Source organism: Pleurodeles waltl, chromosome 6, assembly GCF_031143425.1.
Source record: "Pleurodeles waltl isolate 20211129_DDA chromosome 6, aPleWal1.hap1.20221129, whole genome shotgun sequence".
NCBI classification, from domain to species: domain Eukaryota; kingdom Metazoa; phylum Chordata; class Amphibia; order Caudata; family Salamandridae; genus Pleurodeles; species Pleurodeles waltl.
In genome coordinates, this window is record NC_090445.1 from 696,996,180 (window position 1) to 697,016,552 (window position 20,373).

Consider the following 20,373-nt stretch of genomic DNA (forward strand, 5'->3'; position numbering starts at 1 on the left):
CCCTCTTTGTGCCTCCTCCCAAGGGGAGGGGGTCACAATCCTAACCCTATTGGGGGAATCCTCCATCTGCAAGATGGAGGATTTTTAAAAGTTAGAGTCACTTCAGCTCAGGACACCTTAGGGGCTGTCCTGACTGGCCAGTGACTCCTCCTTGTTTTTCTCATTATTTTCTCCGGCCTTGCCGCCAAAAGTGGGGCCTGGCCGGAGGGGGCGGGCAACTCCACTAGCTGGAGTGTCCTGCTGGGTTGGCACAAAGGAGGTGAGCCTTTGAGGCTCACCGCCAGGTGTGACAATTCCTGCCTGGGGGAGGTGTTAGCATCTCCACCCAGTGCAGGCTTTGTTACTGGCCTCAGAGTGACAAAGGCACTCTCCCCATGGGGCCAGCAACATGTCTCGGTTTGTGGCAGGCTGCTAAAACTAGTCAGCCTACACAGATAGTCGGTTAAGTTTCAGGGGGCACCTCTAAGGTGCCCTCTGTGGTGTATTTTACAATAAAATGTACACTGGCATCAGTGTGCATTTATTGTGCTGAGAAGTTTGATACCAAACTTCACAGTTTTCAGTGTAGCCATTATGGTGCTGTGGAGTTCGTGTTTGACAGACTCCCAGACCATATACTCTTATGGCTACCCTGCACTTACAATGTCTAAGGTTTTGTTTAGACACTGTAGGGGTACCATGCTCATGCACTGGTACCCTCACCTATGGTATAGTGCACCCTGCCTTAGGGCTGTAAGGCCTGCTAGAGGGGTATCTTACCTATACTGCATAGGCAGTGAGAGGCTGGCATGGCACCCTGAGGGGAGTGCCATGTCGACTTACTCGTTTTGTCCTCACTAGCACACACAAGCTGGCAAGCAGTGTGTCTGTGCTGAGTGAGAGGTCTCCAGGGTGGCATAAGACATGCTGCAGCCCTTAGAGACCTTCCTTGGCATCAGGGCCCTTGGTACTAGAAGTACCAGTTACAAGGGACTTATCTGAATGCCAGGGTGTGCCAATTGTGGATACAATGGTACATTTTAGGTGAAGGAACACTGGTGCTGGGGCCTGGTTAGCAGGGTCCCAGCACACTTCTCAGTCAAGTCAGCATCAGTATCAGGCAAAAAGTGGGGGGTAACTGCAACAGGGAGCCATTTCTTTACACAAGCCCCCCCCAGCCCACAGGCCAGGAGACTCAGCCCAAGCTGGGAGAGTCTTCCTAGTCTGTCAGGCGAGGAAGAGTAGGAGAAATAGGCTGGTTAGTTGCAGGGCCTACTCTGCCTTACATCCTTCTGTTCAGGTCATTCCCTTTGGGGAACTGACCTACTTCCACAGTGATAGGACCTAGTCTGAATTGCCTCTTGTCTGCCTCTTCAATGTCTCCACCCATTCTTTCTATTTTGGTCTTAGAGGTATCCACCTTTGCTGACCTTATCTTGGCCAGGGTTACCCCTAGTTTACCCAGAGAGTTTACCCAGAGCTGGAGTAACCCCACCATGACCAATAGGGTCAGGGGGCCTAACTTGCTATTTGGCATGGGGTCAGACCACCATGCTAAGGATAGTGCAGCCATAAAGGCTAACACCCAGCAGAGGCCACTGACAGCTGTCAGTGCCCAGAACCACACCTTTAGCTCTTCACCTAAAAGGGAAGGGGCTAAGTTACAGGCCTCTTTGGGTTCAGGTTGCCTGTCTGCTGTATTAGAGTGGGGGGTTACCACATCTTGTAGTAAACACCCTTCTTCCACTCTTTCTTCTGTTAGCTGAGGAGCCACCCACTCAGGTTTAACAGTTGCCTGTCTAGCCAGGACTTCTTGTGGGTCAGGTTGGACTTTATCAGGGCCATTTTTGGAGTTCTCCCCTACTGGAGCAGAATCTCCTTGGCTTGCTGTAACCTTGGCTAAAGGTTGTCCACCCTTCCTACTCTGTTTTCTTTTCTTCTTCTTCTGGGGCCTGCTTGCATTTACTGCAGAGGCAGGACTTCCAGAATCCTTGGGAGAGGACTGGCACTGGACCAGTTCCTCTCTTGGGCTCTGACTAACCTCTGGGTAGTCATTTCCAAGGAGACAATCAAGGGGGAGGTCTGTACTGACTACTACCCTTCTCCAGCTAAGAGTGCCACCCACTTCTATGGGCACTAAAGCCACAGGCCTCTTAGTGACCCTGTCTAGGCTAACTCTTACCCTGGCAGTCTCACCTGGGATGTACTGGTTTGAGAGCACCAGCCTGTCATGCACAATAGTGTGACTGGCACAAGTGTCTCTCAGGGCAGTGGTTGGGATTCCATTCACCAGTAGGTGGTGGAAGTGTCTACTTCCCTCTGGAATCTCCAACTCACCTGTTGGGCCCTGTTTCCAGTTGAAGGCTATGAAGACCTCCTCATCTGAGGAGTCATCTCCCATGGCTACACTGGTTACCCCTGGAATTTTGTTCTGGGGTTTGTTTTTGGGACAAGAAGTGTCCTTGGTGTGGTGCCCAGACTGTTTGCAGTTGTGGCACCATGCCTTAGTGGCATCCCAGTTCTTACCCTGGTACCCACCTTTGTTTTGGGTTGTGTCTTGGGGCCCACCCACCTGTTCTGGTTTTTGGGGGCCTACAGAGGACTCTTTTTCTTTGTTTCTAGTGTCACCCACTTTCTCCTGGGGAGTTTTTGTAACCCCTTTCTTTTGGTCACCCCCAGTGGAAGTTTTGGTTACCCTAGTCTTGACCCAGTGGTCTGCCTTCTTTCCCAATTCTTGGGGAGAAATTGGACCTAGGTCTACCAGATACTGATGCAACTTTTCATTGAAGCAGTTACTTAAAATGTGTTCTTTCATAAACAAATTATAAAGCCCAACATAGTCACACACTTCATTTCCAGTTAACCAACCATCTAGTGTTTTTACTGAGTAGTCTACAAAATCAACCCAGGTCTGGCTCGAGGATTTTTGAGCCCCCCTGAATCTAATTCTATACTCCTCAGTGGAGAATCCAAAGCCCTCAATCAGGGTACCCTTCATGAGGTCATAAGATTCTGCATCTTTTCCAGAGAGTGTGAGGAGTCTATCCCTACACTTTCCAGTGAACATTTCCCAAAGGAGAGCACCCCAGTGAGATCTGTTTACTTTTCTGGTTACACAAGCCCTCTCAAAAGCTGTGAACCATTTGGTGATGTCATCACCATCTTCATATTTTGTTACAATCCCTTTGGGGATTTTTAGGATGTCAGGAGAATCTCTGACCCTATTTAAGTTGCTGCCACCATCGATGGGACCTAGGCCCATCTCTTTTCTTTCCCTTTCTATGGCTAGGAGCTGATTTTCCAAAGCCAATCTTTTGACCATCCTGGCTAACAGGGGGTCATCTTCACTGAGAGCATCCTCAGTGATTTCAGAAATGCTGGACCCTCCTGTGAGGGAAGCAACATTTATGACTATCATTTTTGGAGACAGGGCTTGAGAGGCCCTGGTCTCCCTATTTAGGACTGGAAGGGGGGAATTGCCCTCCAAGTCACTAATTTCTTCCTCTGTGAAGTCATCCTCAGAGGGGTTGGCTTTTTCAAACTCTGCCAACAGCTCCTGGAGCTGAATTTTGGTAGGTCTGGAGCCAATGGTTATTTTCTTTATATTACAGAGAGACCTTAGCTCCCTCATCTTAAGATGGAGGTAAGGTGTGGTGTCGAGTTCCACCACATTCATCTCTGTATCAGACATTATTTTGCTAAGAGTTGGAAGACTTTTTAAAGAATCTAAAACTGTTTCTAGAATCTAATTTCAAACTTTTAACAAACTTTTAAGCTCTAAAAGACAATGCTAAACAGGGACTTAACACACAAGGCCCTAGCAGGACTTTTAAGAATTTAGAAAAATTTCAAATTGCAAAAATGAATTTCTAATGACAATTTTGGAATTTGTCGTGTGATCAGGTATTGGCTGAGTAGTCCAGCAAATGCAAAGTCTTGTACCCCACCGCTGATCCACCAATGTAGGAAGTTGTCTCTGTATGTGCTATTTCAAAGTAAGGAATAGCATGCACAGAGTCCAAGGGTTCCCCTTAGAGGTAAAATAGTGGTAAAAATAGATAATACTAATGCTCTATTTTGTGGTAGTGTGGTCGAGCAATAGGCTTATCCAAGGAGTAGTGTTAAGCATTTGTTGTACATACACATAGACAATAAATGAGGTACACACACTCAGAGACAAATCCAGCCAATAGGTTTTGTTATAGAAAAATATCTTTTCTTAGTTTATTTTAAGAACCACAGGTTCAAATTCTACATGTAATATCTCATTCGAAAGGTATTGCAGGTAAGTACTTTAGGAACTTCAAATCATCAAAATTGCATGTATACTTTTCAAGTTATTCACAAATAGCTGTTTTAAAAGTGGACACTTAGTGCAATTTTCACAGTTCCTAGGGGAGGTAAGTATTTGTTAGATTAACCAGGTAAGTAAGGCACTTACAGGGCTTAGTTCGTGGTCCAAGGTAGCCCACCGTTGGGGGTTCAGAGCAACCCCAAAGTCACCCCACCAGCAGCTCAGGGCCGGTCAGGTGCAGAGTTCAAAGTGGTGCCCAAAACACATAGGCTAGAATGGAGAGAAGGGGGTGCCCCGGTTCCGGTCTGCTTGCAGGTAAGTACCCGTGTCTTCGGAGGGCAGACCAGGGGGGTTTTGTAGGGCACCGGGGGGGACACCAGCCCACACAGAAATTTCACCCTCAGCAGCGCGGGGGCGGCCGGGTGCAGTGTAGAAACAAGCGTCGGGTTCGCAATGTTAGTCTATGAGAGATCTCGGGATCTCTTCAGCGCTGCAGGCAGGCAAGGGGGGGGGTTCCTCGGGGAAACCTCCACTTGGTCAAGGGAGAGGGACTCCTGGGGGTCACTCCTCCAGTGAAAGTCCGGTCCTTCAGGTCCTGGGGGCTGCGGGTGCAGGGTCTCTCCCAGGTGTCGGGACTTGGGACTCAGAGAGTCGCGGTCAGGGGAAGCCTCGGGATTCCCTCTGCAGGCGGCGCTGTGGGGGCTCAGGGGGGACAGGTTTTTGTACTCACAGTCTTAGAGTAGTCCTGGGGTCCCTCCTGAGGTGTTGGACCGCCACCAGCCGAGTCGGGGTCGCCGGGTGCAGTGTTGCAAGTCTCACGCTTCTTGCGGGGAGCTTGCAGGGTTCTTTAAAGTTGCTGGAAACAAAGTTGCAGCTTTTCTTGGAGCAGGTCCGCTGTCCTCGGGAGTTTCTTGTCTTTTCGAAGCAGGGGCAGTCCTCAGAGGATGTCGAGGTCGCTGGTCCCTTTGGAAGGCGTCGCTGGAGCAGGATCTTTGGAAGGCAGGAGACAGGCCGGTGAGTTTCTGGAGCCAAGGCAGTTGTCGTCTTCTGGTCTTCCTCTGCAGGGGTTTTCAGCTAGGCAGTCCTTCTTCTTGTAGTTGCAGGAATCTAATTTTCTAGGGTTCAGGGTAGCCCTTAAATACTAAATTTAAGGGCGTGTTTAGGTCTGGGGGGTTAGTAGCCAATGGCTACTAGCCCTGAGGGTGGGTACACCCTCTTTGTGCCTCCTCCCAAGGGGAGGGGGTCACAATCCTAACCCTATTGGGGGAATCCTCCATCTGCAAGATGGAGGATTTCTAAAAGTTAGAGTCACTTCAGCTCAGGACACCTTAGGGGCTGTCCTGACTGGCCAGTGACTCCTCCTTGTTTTTCTCATTATTTTCTCCGGCCTTGCCGCCAAAAGTGGGGCCTGGCCGGAGGGGGCGGGCAACTCCACTAGCTGGAGTGTCCTGCTGGGTTGGCACAAAGGAGGTGAGCCTTTGAGGCTCACCGCCAGGTGTGACAATTCCTGCCTGGGGGAGGTGTTAGCATCTCCACCCAGTGCAGGCTTTGTTACTGGCCTCAGAGTGACAAAGGCACTCTCCCCATGGGGCCAGCAACATGTCTCGGTTTGTGGCAGGCTGCTAAAACTAGTCAGCCTACACAGATAGTCGGTTAAGTTTCAGGGGGCACCTCTAAGGTGCCCTCTGTGGTGTATTTTACAATAAAATGTACACTGGCATCAGTGTGCATTTATTGTGCTGAGAAGTTTGATACCAAACTTCACAGTTTTCAGTGTAGCCATTATGGTGCTGTGGAGTTCGTGTTTGACAGACTCCCAGACCATATACTCTTATGGCTACCCTGCACTTACAATGTCTAAGGTTTTGTTTAGACACTGTAGGGGTACCATGCTCATGCACTGGTACCCTCACCTATGGTATAGTGCACCCTGCCTTAGGGCTGTAAGGCCTGCTAGAGGGGTGTCTTACCTATACTGCATAGGCAGTGAGAGGCTGGCATGGCACCCTGAGGGGAGTGCCATGTCGACTTACTCGTTTTGTCCTCACTAGCACACACAAGCTGGCAAGCAGTGTGTCTGTGCTGAGTGAGAGGTCTCCAGGGTGGCATAAGACATGCTGCAGCCCTTAGAGACCTTCCTTGGCATCAGGGCCCTTGGTACTAGAAGTACCAGTTACAAGGGACTTATCTGAATGCCAGGGTGTGCCAATTGTGGATACAATGGTACATTTTAGGTGAAGGAACACTGGTGCTGGGGCCTGGTTAGCAGGGTCCCAGCACACTTCTCAGTCAAGTCAGCATCAGTATCAGGCAAAAAGTGGGGGGTAACTGCAACAGGGAGCCATTTCTTTACACCCTTTTTAGCAAAATTAGGATAATCAAAGACTGGAAGAAAACATACGTTTCGAACTTGAACTGTGCAGTTTGTATGCAACTTTTTGATGGCCGTTCGTAGCTCAATGGACTAGATTATAATTGTAACTGAACTGTACAGTAAAAAAAGGATATCTGTGACTGTTGGAAATGGCTTTTCTGCAGGGTGACCCCCAAACTTTTTGACTTCCTCCTTCTCTTTTTTTGACCTCATTTTTGCTGGCTTTAGGACTCAAGGCACTTTACCACTGCTAATCAGTGCTAAGGTGCATATGCTCTGTCCTTAAAACATGGTGACATTGGCTAATACCGAATTGGCTTATTTAATTTACTTGTAAGTCCCTAGTCAAGTGCACTACATGTGCCCAGGGCCTGTAAATAAAATGCTACTAGTGGGCTGCAGCACTGATTGTGCCATCCACATAAGTAGCCCCCTAACCATGTCTCAGGCCTGCCTCTGCAGTGCCTGTATGTGCAGTGTCACTGCCAATTCAACTTGGCATTTAAAAGTACTTGCCAAGCCTAAACATCCCCTTTTCTACATATATGTCACCCCTAAGGTAGGCACTAGGTAAGCCATAGAGCAGGGTGCTGTGCAGACCAAAGGCAGGACATGTACCTGTGTAGTTTACCTATCCTGGTAGGGTAAACATCCTATATTCGTTTTACACTGCTGTGAGGGCTGCTCCTTTCATAGGCTAACATCAGGGGTACCCTTATATACTGTTTGAGTGGTAGCTTCTGATCTGAATGGAGTAACAAGATTATATTTAGTATGGCCAGAATGGTAATACAAAATCCTGCTGACTGGTGAAATTGGATTTAATATTACTATTTTAGAAATGCCACTTTTAGAAAGTGAATATTTCTCTGCACTTAAATCCTTCTGTGCCTTACAATCCAAGTCTGGCTAGGTTTAGTTGACAGCTCCCTTGTGCATTCACTCAGACAAACCCCAAACACAGGATGCTCAGTCACACTTGCACACATCTGCATACTGAATGGGTCTTCCTGGGCTGGGAGGGTGGAGGGCCTTACACTTGTCAAAGGACGGTAGCCTGACCTCACACAAAGGACTGCCACACCCCCTACTGGGACCCTGGCAGACAGGATAGAACTGAAAGGGGACCTTGTGCACGTCTAAGCCACTCTTTGAAGTCTCCCCCACTTCAAAGGCACATTTGAGATTTGGGTATTTAAGCAGGATCTCTGACCCTACCAACTTAGACACTTCTGAAGTTAGACACTTCTACTTCAGACACTTTTGGACAAGATACCTCTGGAGAAGACTCCCTGAACCAGAACCTGCAACCTGCCAAGAAGAACTGCCTAGCTGCCCAAAGGACTCACCTGACTGCTTTTCTGCAAAGGACTGCTGCCCTGCTGTTGCCCTGCTGCCTTTCTGTCTTCTGGCTGTGCTGAGAAGTGCTCTCCAGGGGCTTGGATAGAACATTCCTCCTTTTCCCTTAAGTCTCAGGAACAAAAAGACTTCATCTCAGCAAAAGAACTCCTTGTGCGTCGAAAATCTACGCACAGCCTGCAAGAAACAATGCACAGCCTGCCTCGGTAGGGCATTACCTTGATCTAGATGCAAGAACACAAGGGCTTGAACATCCGTTCTGAAGTTTCTGTCTGCAATAAGTAGTTTCACTACTTTAGAGGAGAAAAAGGCAGCACCGTGCACTTATACTGGCTATGTACCTGGAGTGTGAGGTTGGGATCCAGAGTGAATACAAGTGACATTGCATTCTTTGAAAGGTGGGCTCGGAAAGTATCAAAGCTCATATTGTTGTGTCAGTATTGCACTATTTACTGCTTGCTGTTCTTGGCAAATAGCAGGAATTATGTCTTGGTGGGGTTGAATTTCAGGTAGGCATTGTATATCTGGGTCTAGAAAAAGTTGAGGCAGAGTTTGATGCCTGGAGCAGGAAGTGCTTGATGTCTGCATTTTCATGCTGTTATCTGTGAGTAGAGCCCAAAGGGGCTCTTGGTGGAGGCTGATGATATTAGGGTATAAATATGGGACCCAGGGGGACTCTGCAAGTGATAGCAGACCTTTAGATCATGAATGCGGCCATGAAATAAACTGGCATCAGATGAAATGTTAGGAGAATTTGTGAAGACCATTGCCAGTAAGTACCATTTGAGACTCCGTTGTGGATGAGGGTAGGATGGCTGACTGTGTTGAAAGTAGCTGAGAGGTCTAGTAATGGCAGAAGGCTATTGTCTGAAGAAACTTTGAGCCTTATTACGAGTGTGGCAGTCTACAGACTGCCACACTCATGGTGGCGGTCTGGACTGCCGCCCGTGCAGTGGTCCGCCTGCCTCATTACAACTCTGGCAGTCGAACTGCCAGGGAACCGCCAGCTCCACCAGGATCTTGGATCCCGACGGTCTGGTGGTGACAGAGTCCTGGGGATTATGACCTTGTTCTCCGCCAGCGGTTTCAAGTCGGTAGCACTACCATGAAAAGGCTGGCAGAGAACAGGTGCAGGGGGCCACAGGGATCCGTGCACTGCCCATGCATTTAGCATGGGCAGTGCAGGGGTCCCCTGCCCAGCACCATCACAATGTTCACTGTCTGCTTTACAGAGAGTGAGCATTGCAGGTGTGCTGGTGCCCCCTGCTCGCTACAGCATTGCTGCTGGGTTGATTGCGAGCTGGAGACAATGCTATTGCCTGTTTCCCACTAGGTCACCGGGCAAACTTAGGTTTCCACCCGCTGACCTAGCAGGAAACTCATAATAGTTTTGGTGGGGAGGTCACCGCATACATGATGGCAACCGTGTCGGGATTTAGGCAGACAGAGTTTTCCATCAGCCAAACTCATAATGAGGCCCTTTGTGTCTTTGTAGAGCTAAAAAACTATTTTATACTCTTTAATGTATGCAATTAGACATATGGGACCGGAAATCCACATTGTGGCAAAGAAAAAACATTTGCCAGTCAAGCACCTTTGTAGAGAGTTCCTAGACTCCCTAGATTATACCTGGATGCCAAGGCTGCTTGCTTGGTAGATAATGTGTGGTCTTATCCAATGATATTTATGAGGAAGTAACTCATTTGTTGTGGTGAGGGAGCATTATAAGCCAAACTGTCCACAGCAACACCTACTAGATAAAAGGAATTCCCATGTAAAAGAGAGGAATCTGACACTGTACTTTAACGTTTACTGACTCAAGATGGAGGTCTATTACTAACTTTTTTGCAGTGATTGCTGAAACAGAAACTGGTATCTAGAGCTAAATGTGGTCCAGATTGAAGGCTGTGGATGGCCTAGGATACTGGACTACATTAAAGTGGTGTGAACCAATGCTAGCTTGTGACTCTCCCTCTTTAGCTATAGCCGTAGGTGTTAACTCTTACCAGCTATACTGCACAAACTGCAGGTGAGAGACTGAAAAGTACCAGAAAGTTGTTTATCTAAAATACAGTTCAATCAATATGTGGGTTATTCACAAAGGCAAACACATGTGTGAGTAGGTATACATGTGTAAATTTACTTTTACACTTCTGGTAAGTGTATTACTTTAGGCAAGTGATCTTCAAACTTTTGACTTGTGTGGACCTCCACTTAATCATAACTGGATTTCTGGGACCTTCACTGAGTCATTAGTGGAATATGGGGAAACTCACGGAGTCATTACTGGAAGCTGAGAGTACTGGCCTAATCAATTTTGATGATGTGAACGCCAAAACGATGAACATAAATACACACAGAAGCATTCAGCAAACAATAGAAATGATTAACTATTGTATTTAATTCGCAAATAGAAAAACCCACATTTTTTAATTATTGTTAAGGGTGGAGCTTTTTAAATTCAACTGAGGCCATCCATTCTGCATATTATATTCTGTTTGATACATTTGCACTGCACCCACAAATCAGTCTAAGGATACCAACATAATTTGTAGCCTATAATTTCTTCACATATACAGAACATTAACACATTTTCAAAGTTGCTTCATTTCTACACATTTTTTAATCTATTATTATTATCATTATCTAATTTTTTACTCCCTGAGTAGGAATCGTGGACCTCCCGGGGTCCCCAAACTGCAGATTATGAACCGCTGATTCAAGGTATTCAACATTTATGAGTGTAAGTTTACTACAAACTGTAAGCCTACTTGTCTCTACCCCCTGAAATCATGGGGCGGAACTTAATTTTTCCTTCTAGATGGAAATCTCAGGCACCAGGGCATGGGAAAGTTTAAAAGTTTATTGATGTTTGAAAAAATAGTACAAATAAGTTTTTAAGACAAACATTCACATAAATTATTTTTGAATATTTACTTTACATGCTGAACAAAAAAAATAGTGTTATAGCATTAATACCTTAAGTTCAAATTAAATAATGATTTTTAATTCATTGAATTCTATTCAAAGTATTTTTCTTAAAGTTAAAATAAAAATTCCAATCTAAGGTAAAAATAATGATACGTATTTATTTCAATGTAAAACATATTTAAAGATTTGTTTAGAATAAATTTAAATAATGTAATTCTTTTTCAGTTAAAGTTACATTACTTTTTATATTTAAAGTGTTATTAACATATTTTATAATAAATTACTGACTATATTTTAATTTTATTTAACATTAGTTCCTATGGGATTTTATTTTAAATCATTACCTCCATAATTTTCTGTAGGAGGGTTTTGCAATATCAATGGTTGGCCTTGCGTGGTGCCAGACTTTCTACTGTTTTGGGTCCGTTTTAGCTGCAGTACTGTAGGTTTGCACTTAATGAATACCAATAAGCTCACTCTGTTGTGGGTTGGTGCACATCCCTCCTTAAACCCATCCCTTCCTTAATCCAACCGTAATTCTCCCTTGCCCCACCCCTAAGTTGTAAATATTGCCCATTTTCCAGAAACAATAGTGCCATTGCAGTCCTGGTCCCCTTGGAAGTGGCCCAAAGGTGCTCTGCCAGCCCACCGGTTGTCCCAGCAGAACAGACGCAGCATAAGACATGCATTCCAAGACTTTGCATAAGAACACCAACATGATGCTTTCTTTACCCATGAATTTGCTGCGCCGCTCCTGCATAAAGCATCTTCACTCAGGACATCGCATCACCACCACAGCTCCTGGGAACTGCCACTGTGTGGTGCATCTCCCAACATAGACCTCATCACCACTGCATTGCCTCAGAACCACCACTGCACAATGCATCACAATATAAAGACCTCCTCTCATTGCCGCTGCTGTATGGCACATGCTTGATTTGGGATGTCGCATTTTTCCACCACCAGGATATAAGATACTAAGGGGCACATTTACTTACAATTTTTCCTGTAGCAAATGCCCGATTCACTGAATTGGACCGTTTGCAACAGGAAAAAAACATTTTGGTATGTACATAGCCAATTTTGCGATTCGGTAATCTATTTACCGAATCGCAAAATAGGTTTGCGAGTCGCAATTAGGAAGGGCCGTTCCCTTCCTAATTGCGAGTCGCAGCACAATGTAGCATTGTTTTGCGACCATGAATGCGGCCACAAAACAATCGCAGTTAGCACCAGTTTCAAACTGGTGCTAACCCATTCACAAAATATCTTTTCAAAGCAGGCAGTGGTCCCACGGACCACTGGCTGCTCTGAAAAATTGACTAGAACATTTTTCATTTTTGTTTTTGAAATGTACCTCATTTTCCTTTAAGGAAAACGGGATGCATTAAAACAAATATGCTTTATTTAAAAGCAGTCTCTCACATGGTGGTCTGCTGTCTCCAGCAGGCGAATATCCCTATGAGGGCAGCCATTCCCAATGAGGTCGCAAATTGCGACCTACTTCATGAATTTTCATGAGGTAGGTCATTTGCGACCCCACTGGGAATCGCAAACAGTGTAAAGTACACTGTTGTACATCCGGTTTTGCAACTCGTAGTTTGCGAGTTGCAAAACTGGATCTTTGTACATGTGGCCCTAAAAGTCTAACTTGGTTCTGTATCTGGAACGAAGTTCATCACAGTTGGCCTGAACTCCAGCGCGACCAGATAGGCACAGTTGATGCTTTGTGCTTCTCGGCACTATTTTTTACCTAAAAGTTGCATAACTCCAGTTCAATTGTTTTTTTTTGTCATTTTGGTCTCAAATAATATATTAAAGTTTACTCCATTTTTATAAAGTGATGTGGGATTTTTCATGTGTTGTATTTCCACTTTATTATTGTTTGAAGTGCTGCAGAAATACTTTACACCTTAACTCTAAGTTAAGTGCAACTGCTTTGTGCCGAGCTCCCAAAGGGTTACGCACAGTTTAATTTGGGGTTTACTTGTGACTTCACCCAGTCAGGAACTGTGGTTGCTGCTCGAGAAAGGATTCACGCCACTCAACCAGTAACTCGATTTCTACTTCCTCTCCAGTGTTACACCCACAGTGGCAAGCTACATAAACAGGCAGTTGTTATATGTAGAGTTGGGAAATTAATTGCCTACATCTGTACTACAGACAAGGGCTAAATGATGATGCAATCAGCTAAAGCATCAGAAGTGTAACTTGATAATTGAGACTCAGTATTAAACAGATCCTACATCTTACTAATAGTTAGCTAAGGATTGAGACCAGTACAAAGGACTAAAGTGTTGAAAGATGTCACAATTTGATGTGAGACGTAACTCAGCTCCTACAAGGCAAAAACAATCTGTCCACCAAAGCTGAACCAGTTTCTGCTAGGAATTATTTGTTCATCAATGGAAACTCGACTAAAGCAGCCAAAATATCTTTGGTGTATGAGCAACAACTAGCCAAAATGGGCCACTAAATAGTAGGGCACTCCCAGAATTGTTTGTGAATTCCTTAAACGTTGCATATTCACTACACACATAGGAGAAATTTTTGTGTTTGAGAGTCATCTTTTTTACAACTTAATTACCCAAATACTTATTTTTACAACCTCTTGTGGGCCAATTTCTCAAACATTAATGCATATGTTAAGTGCAGTTAGATTTTTATATGAAAAATATTTACTTACCTGAGTACTCCTAGAATGCAGGATGATCACATTTTTCTAGAGTTAGTGACAAATGACCATGTATACTAAGGGTTTTGCAGGTTCAATCCCTAAAATTCATAAATTCCCAGACTTGGCAACCGCAAAACCCCTTTTTCATGTGTACCAACCCTGTTTTGTGAATCAGAAACGTTTTCCAGAATCGGGAAATTATGCTTCAGACCACAATGTGAAAGAGGCATTTAAGAAGAATTCATTCCAATTTGAATGAAGGTATGGAATAAAGCAATGGTATGCAACCATAATTCTAGCCTCACACCATTGATCAGTTATCAACTACCCAGCAGGGTGGTAACTAACTTGAAAAGAGACAAGCTGCCCTTTGAACTCATTCATTTTTAGTATTCAAGGTGGCACCTTAGTTAACAGTAGTCCAGGACACCACTGCCTTGTCTTTACTGACAGTTTCCAAATAGACAACATTTTATTCCAAAGCAACCACGGTTTCCATGTAATTTGGGCTGCTATGAAAAAGTAATCCCTGTTGAATTACTATCAAAGGGAGGCCAGTCTGCTGTTTCATACAGGTCAAAATGCCTGTGATAATAGCCAATCAAATGGTGTTGCAAATTGTGAGCTGACTAATATATATTAGTTAGGGGGGGGTTCTGTGAACCTAAGGGATTCATTAATTTGAGAACGTATTTATACATACAGTGGTCACTGCGCAAAATAAAATACTGGCAGCAAAAACGTTGTACACGCTTTCTGAACACCTTTTCTGAGTAAGAGGTTAGCACATCTGGCCCAATAGTCTGTGAATACTTAAAAAGTCATGTATTTGCTCTGAATGCAGGCGCAACCATAGAAAAATATCCTTTCCACATTATGATTGTGGAACTAATTTTCCAAACTAGCATTGGCTCAATTGTCAATTTTGTTTGACCTAGTTGCAGTGAAGGTGGACAACAATGGGACAGGTTAGGGGTGCTCCTTCCAAATTGATAGTTGGTATTGTATGTAGCAATGGTTTGCAAGCACAGTTATAGTCATGGGCAATTGATCAAAGACTGACTTTCAAGTGGGGTGTAACTGATTTGTAAAGGGAACAGGGTCCTGATTTATATTCTATGGGATTCAGGGTGGTAGCTTTGGGGTGATTTGGCATTATTTCAGTGGGAACTGGATGATCTCACTGATGTTTTCCAAAGGGAATTCGTTATTTTCCAATGTGGTCCTCTTTAAGGATTCGGGGTGCTTTAAAAAACTTGTTTTCCGGTTTGGAATGTTATCACATAGATGGAGGTCTTCTGTCCTTTGCAGGTCACCATCCCTAGGATTGCAGCCAGTCATAAGGGGGTTGAAAATCGTAACCTTACTAATGCAAATGTATTGGGGAGGTTGTTTTGTGAAGCCCTGCAAGTTCTTATTTTGAGAATCAACCTATTCATACACTGGCCAGTCCACAAAAACAAATTCCTGTGGCAGACGGTTGGTAGAGACTTTCTGATCACTTTTTGCAAAGAGGGGGAGAATAACTCAGGTTGTATGTTCTTTGTGAATTCGTAAAAAGTCAGAAATGTGTCCCAAATACAGAGTAATCATAACAATTGAAAAATATAGTTTACACAAGTGGGTTGCAACCTTTTGACTTCAGTGGACCCCACTTTATCATTACTGGAAGTTGGAGACCCCTCTGAATCATAATTTGAATCCAGGGACCCCTAACCAAGTAACTACTGAAAGCTGGGACCCTAATCTGTTAATATTATGTATTTTCTAAGCAGTTGCAGACCCCCTAAGGCAGTTTCACAGACCCCCAGAGGTCCCCGGACCACAGGTTGTGAACCACTGCTTTATACAATTTTGTAAACTAGAACTGGGCTCGATTCTCAAATGCTTTTTGTGTACAAACTAGAACTGGGCTCAATTCTTAAATGTTGTTGTGTACTTAATTGCAACAAACATGGACAGCAATGTCAATTGTGAGGTAAAAATGAAATCTCTGATTCATAGAATCCAAATTGATATGAATGTACATTTGTGACTGACATTTACTCATCACAAAATTCTGCCTGTAAGGTGAAATTTCAATGTGAGAAACTTTCCACAATTTGACTGGAACTGACTTTCTTTGCATACTCACATTGGGCCCAATTCTCACATATATTTGTCTACCTAGTTGCACCACATGTGAAAAACAATGTCAATTGTGGGCGAAAAATGGGAACTCTGGTTTATAAAATCGGGAATGATGTTAATGTATTAATTTATTTTTAATACAATTCTGCTTTAAGATAAAATTCAGCATTAGCAAATCTAGTACTAGTGGTAGTTTTCTGAGCATTCCTTGGTGGAGCATGGCATCACCAGAAAACATCATTAAACACCAACAAGCTTATATTTCTTGATAGTCATCAACAATCAACACATGGTTTCCCACCACAAAAACATTCATAAATAAACCTCTGTCAAGAGGCGGTGTAAATTCATTTTTAGAAGGCAATTTGAAATGACCCCATTCAAAGAGATATGAGTGCATTGGAAAGTGCGTCTTTAAGGGGAGAATTATTTTCCCTGTATTTGAAAAAAAAAATTACAAAAATATCTCCTATACAAAGTAACATTCTCGGATGACAGTTCCACCTGCAAAACTATACACATCTTATATTCGCATACGTGAAAAATATTTAGTGTATTTAACATTTAAGAGAACCTGCGTCAGTGACTGATTTGCAGGAGCATTCCAGACTTCATAAAAGTTGCTCCATTGATAGGTGTAATGAAACAGGAGATCATCGCTAGTAGATTTTCTGTTAATTAAATTTTGTGAATTGTGCTCAATGGGATATATGTGCAAAACATTTTTGCCATCGCTCACACAGCCTGATTTCCAAAATGGGTCTGTTTGTGATGGCAAAAAAGCTTTTCCAAATGTACAATCTCCCAAACTGCGATTCTCCAGAATCTCAGCTTGGGTGTAGAGATGGCTATTTCAAAGGGGTTTCTTTAGTGCGTCCCTTCCAAATAGCAATTTTCATTGCTATGCATCAAGATTTTGCAACCGAAATGCTGTCGCAAATTGGAAAGAGTCCCCAGGAGACCCCTTCCCCTTTCTGAATGTTAGAAAAACATGTCCTAAGAGCAGGCAGTGGTCCCATGGACCACTGCCTACTCTTAAAAAAGAAACTTCAAAGTTTGATTGTTTTCTTTTTAAACACATCCCGTTTTCCCCAACAGGCCACAATCCCTGTCATGGAAGCAATTCCTATTTTGCTGCAATTGCAATCTACTTCATTAATATTCATAAGGAAGGTCGATTTGTATCCAACTAGTAATCGCGAGCATGAAACAAAAAGTTTCATACGTAAGGTATAGCCATTTCCAAATAGCGATTTGAATAAAATCGTATTTGGAAATCGCTATTCCTTTTCTTTGTACATCTGGCCGGATGCTTTTTTTGTGAAATGAGGAACATGCATGTAGACACTCTGTTTTCTTAGTTGAAATGTTAGGGATATTAAGTTTTGAATACAAGTAGGTGTGATACTGTACTTGATGCAGGGCATCCTATAGTCCTACACCATATTATATTCCATTGTTTATTATTTATAACAAATATAATGCCACATTCAAACTCAAAACAAACTTCAGAAAATAACAAATTATGAAAATACAAGTAACATAAAACACATGCGTAACGTTGAAGGCAGTAAAACTAGTATCATATAAATGATGGCCACTCATACATAATCTTTCCACTAGTGTATGTTAGTGGAGAGAAGAGATCACTTTAGTCTCAACAATCAGTTGTCTTTAAACATGTATTCAAAATTAATAGTAATGAAAGTAAAGGTTAAAGTGTACCTGAACAGATAACCCCTGCATCATCAGTATGGCCACAATTATTTATGTTCCAGCCTCTGTTGGGACAGTCCCAAAGGTAAGCTTCTTGCCCTTTGCAGAGCACATCATCCAAAACAATATTTCCAGTGCCCTGACCAAAAAAAGCCCCTCCTGGAAAAGTGACAACAGTTCCACAGTTTAGTTGTCTGCACACAACTTGTGAGTTCATCGGACTCCAGAAGTCACTACACACAGTACCCCAGGCTCCTCCATAGTAAACTTCAATGCGGCCAGCACATCTCTGCCCTCCATTAACCAGACGTAAGTCCAACTTTTGTGAAGCTAAAACGATAAAAATGAATTGTGACTGTTAGCAAAAAAGGTTATCTCATGTGAAACTGTTGAATATTCATGCTGTGCACTGGTATTGCTTCTGCAAATTGCCTAAAGCAGTGACAAAGACATCGTGGACCGTGCGCCTGCTTAATGAAATCATATGATTTCTCATCACATGACCTTTAACACCAATGATGCCATCAGAAGTCATAAATTATATGCTTCACAAAATAGCAAAATTATTAAAGTAAATAAAAAACAATTCTAGTTACTAATCACATATTCATTTAAACACAGCTACAATATGCCTGTGTGCAGACGTCATTGGGCCACTGACATGCCCATTTGTAGTCATAAGTCAGAGATAGCCTCATAGGCCCATAAAAAGCTTAACATTTACATTCTAGCCACCTTCCCATTGCCAGGAGTCAATGAGTCCTTTAGGACTGAATACGTCCAGGTCACTATGGGGCTGGTAGTGCAGATCATAGATAAGAAATTTTAAACCAATTCACCTTGCACTTCCTTCACCTCCTACTTCATGTTCTTGTTTATTTAGAGGCAGGTCATTAAGGGTCTGACCTGGGCATCCCTACCAGAGTAGAAGGCCATAGGTTAAATGGATCATTGTGTCCCAAGCAGAGGGGCCAACATCTGTCGGGATCCTGTTGTGTTAGACTATGGCACAATAGGGAAGTGTGAGCTCAGTAAGCTTTCACTTCAGCCTCAGTGCACCTTCTTGTGGTGGCATGGATACATCCACTTGAATAGCTTTTGTTCCCTGTGTCTTGTCAAGGATTTCATACCACACTATCAAGAAGAGAAAGAGTTTGATACAAAAATATTGTAGCATTAATAAGAAACAAAGGGGAACCTGAGTGCCTGGCTCTAGGATGGCCTCACCGCGATGACACTTCTTGTGCTGGGAAAACAATCCACTGAATCCCAGCCAGAGTGGACCAAATATTTTCACTCTCCCAGGGAAATGAAGGCTGAACTCCTCAGGAATATTTTGTGCATTTCTAGATTGACCGAAAATAATGGTGATGGTATGCACTGAGGGCTGACGGAGTCTCTGGGGCCTTGCAAGGCAAGATGATAGCTTTGAGATAGATGTGACTGCGATAGCCAGGCCTGGAGCAGCTGTTTGGCAAAAACGTTCTTTGGTGCAAACCCTGGGCATGTGTGCCAAAATTGGGTGCTCAAGTGAAGGAGACGTGGTGGACTGGGTAGTACAATCATTGTTGGAGTATTACAGAACTCCTGTGGTGATGAGGCAAGGGTGCTGGACCAATACTTCCCTTGGGCATCCCTTGTTGGCACATCCCTCCTATGAACTATTTACACCCAGTGAGAGAATTGTGGGGATCGGCCCCCCTGATTGAGCTTCCTAGCATCCAGTCACTGCTGGGGGGGGTGGGATGCACTCGAACTTGCACCTGAAAGGGTGGAGCATGGCCTGAGAGAAGGAGCCAAGTGGGTGCTGTGCCCTGTATATAAAGAGAATATTTTAAAATAAAACGGGCAAACCCAGTAACCCTGGGACATGGGTACGAAATACTCTGAGAATAAAGACGGTCCCCGGGGAGAAGTGTAGCCCTTGACTTCCTCAGCAGTGGTCAATTAACTAAAACCCTCCACATCAGAAAGGTTTGTTAAGTATCTCATACATTTTATTAAACAAAGATATTCAAAGGATTGTTAGATTCAAATCAACCTACAATTAAACATTGTAAGGTGCTCTTCACAGTGCAGGTGAATAAAATGAAATTAAAGTACACAAGTGCTATTTACAAGACAATGGTGGTCACTACAACCCTGGCGGTCGGTGTTAAAGCGGCGGTAAGACCGCCAACAGGCCGGCGGTGAAAAATTTGCAATTACGACCGTGGCGGAAACCGCCAACAAAGACAGCCACTTTAACACTCCGACCGCCATGGCGGTACAAACAAACAGCGCAGCGGTCACCGCCAGCAGACAGGCAGAAGACAATGTACCGCCCACACTATTATGACAGGCCAATCCGCCACCTTTTTTGGGGCGGATTCACCGCTGATAAAAACACGGCGGAAACAGGAATCCCGAAGGGAAAACGCTCACCTCTACACACCCCACAAGGAACGAGGACGCCATGGACCCGGAACTCCAAATTCTCCCTGCAATAGTCTTCCTGCTCCTTTACCAGGAGCACGAACGCCGGCGGTGAAGACCACAGTGAGTACTGCACCTACGACACAGGGGAGGCAAAAAACAGGGACACACACACGCAACACCCTCACCCACTACAACACACACACTAATGCGTATCAATACATCACAGTTACACCCCCCAAACCCCCCAAAAGAATGCAAAGACAACAGAAAATGAGTGTAACCATTGTAATATATTAAAAGCAAGTAGGCAGAAATATATATATATATATACACCATGTACATATTATATACCAAGCATAGTAGTCCAGGTAGTGCACTAAGAAAGTCCGTGGAACACTGGGACCACACGGTATGGGCGAGGCCAACACAAGATCCCCGATCATGACGGAGAAAACACTGCAGGGGCATCAGAGAGCAACTAAACAGGCACCTCAG

At 44.1% G+C, this 20,373-nt stretch overlaps 1 protein-coding gene across 1 annotated transcript in view; it reads right to left on the reverse strand.

Moving 5' to 3' along the window:
- The window catches only part of LOC138301684 (deleted in malignant brain tumors 1 protein-like), a 630,543-nt gene extending 612,147 nt beyond the window's left edge, over window positions 1-18,396 (reverse strand). Inside the window, exons 1-2 of the mRNA XM_069242199.1 lie at window positions 18,381-18,396; window positions 17,470-17,790 (exon numbers count right to left, since the gene is read on the reverse strand). Of these exons, the coding sequence (XP_069098300.1) occupies window positions 17,470-17,790; window positions 18,381-18,396 (337 nt within the window). The remainder of the gene's footprint in view (window positions 1-17,469; window positions 17,791-18,380) is intronic.
- Window positions 18,397-20,373: the final 1,977 nt, after the last annotated feature.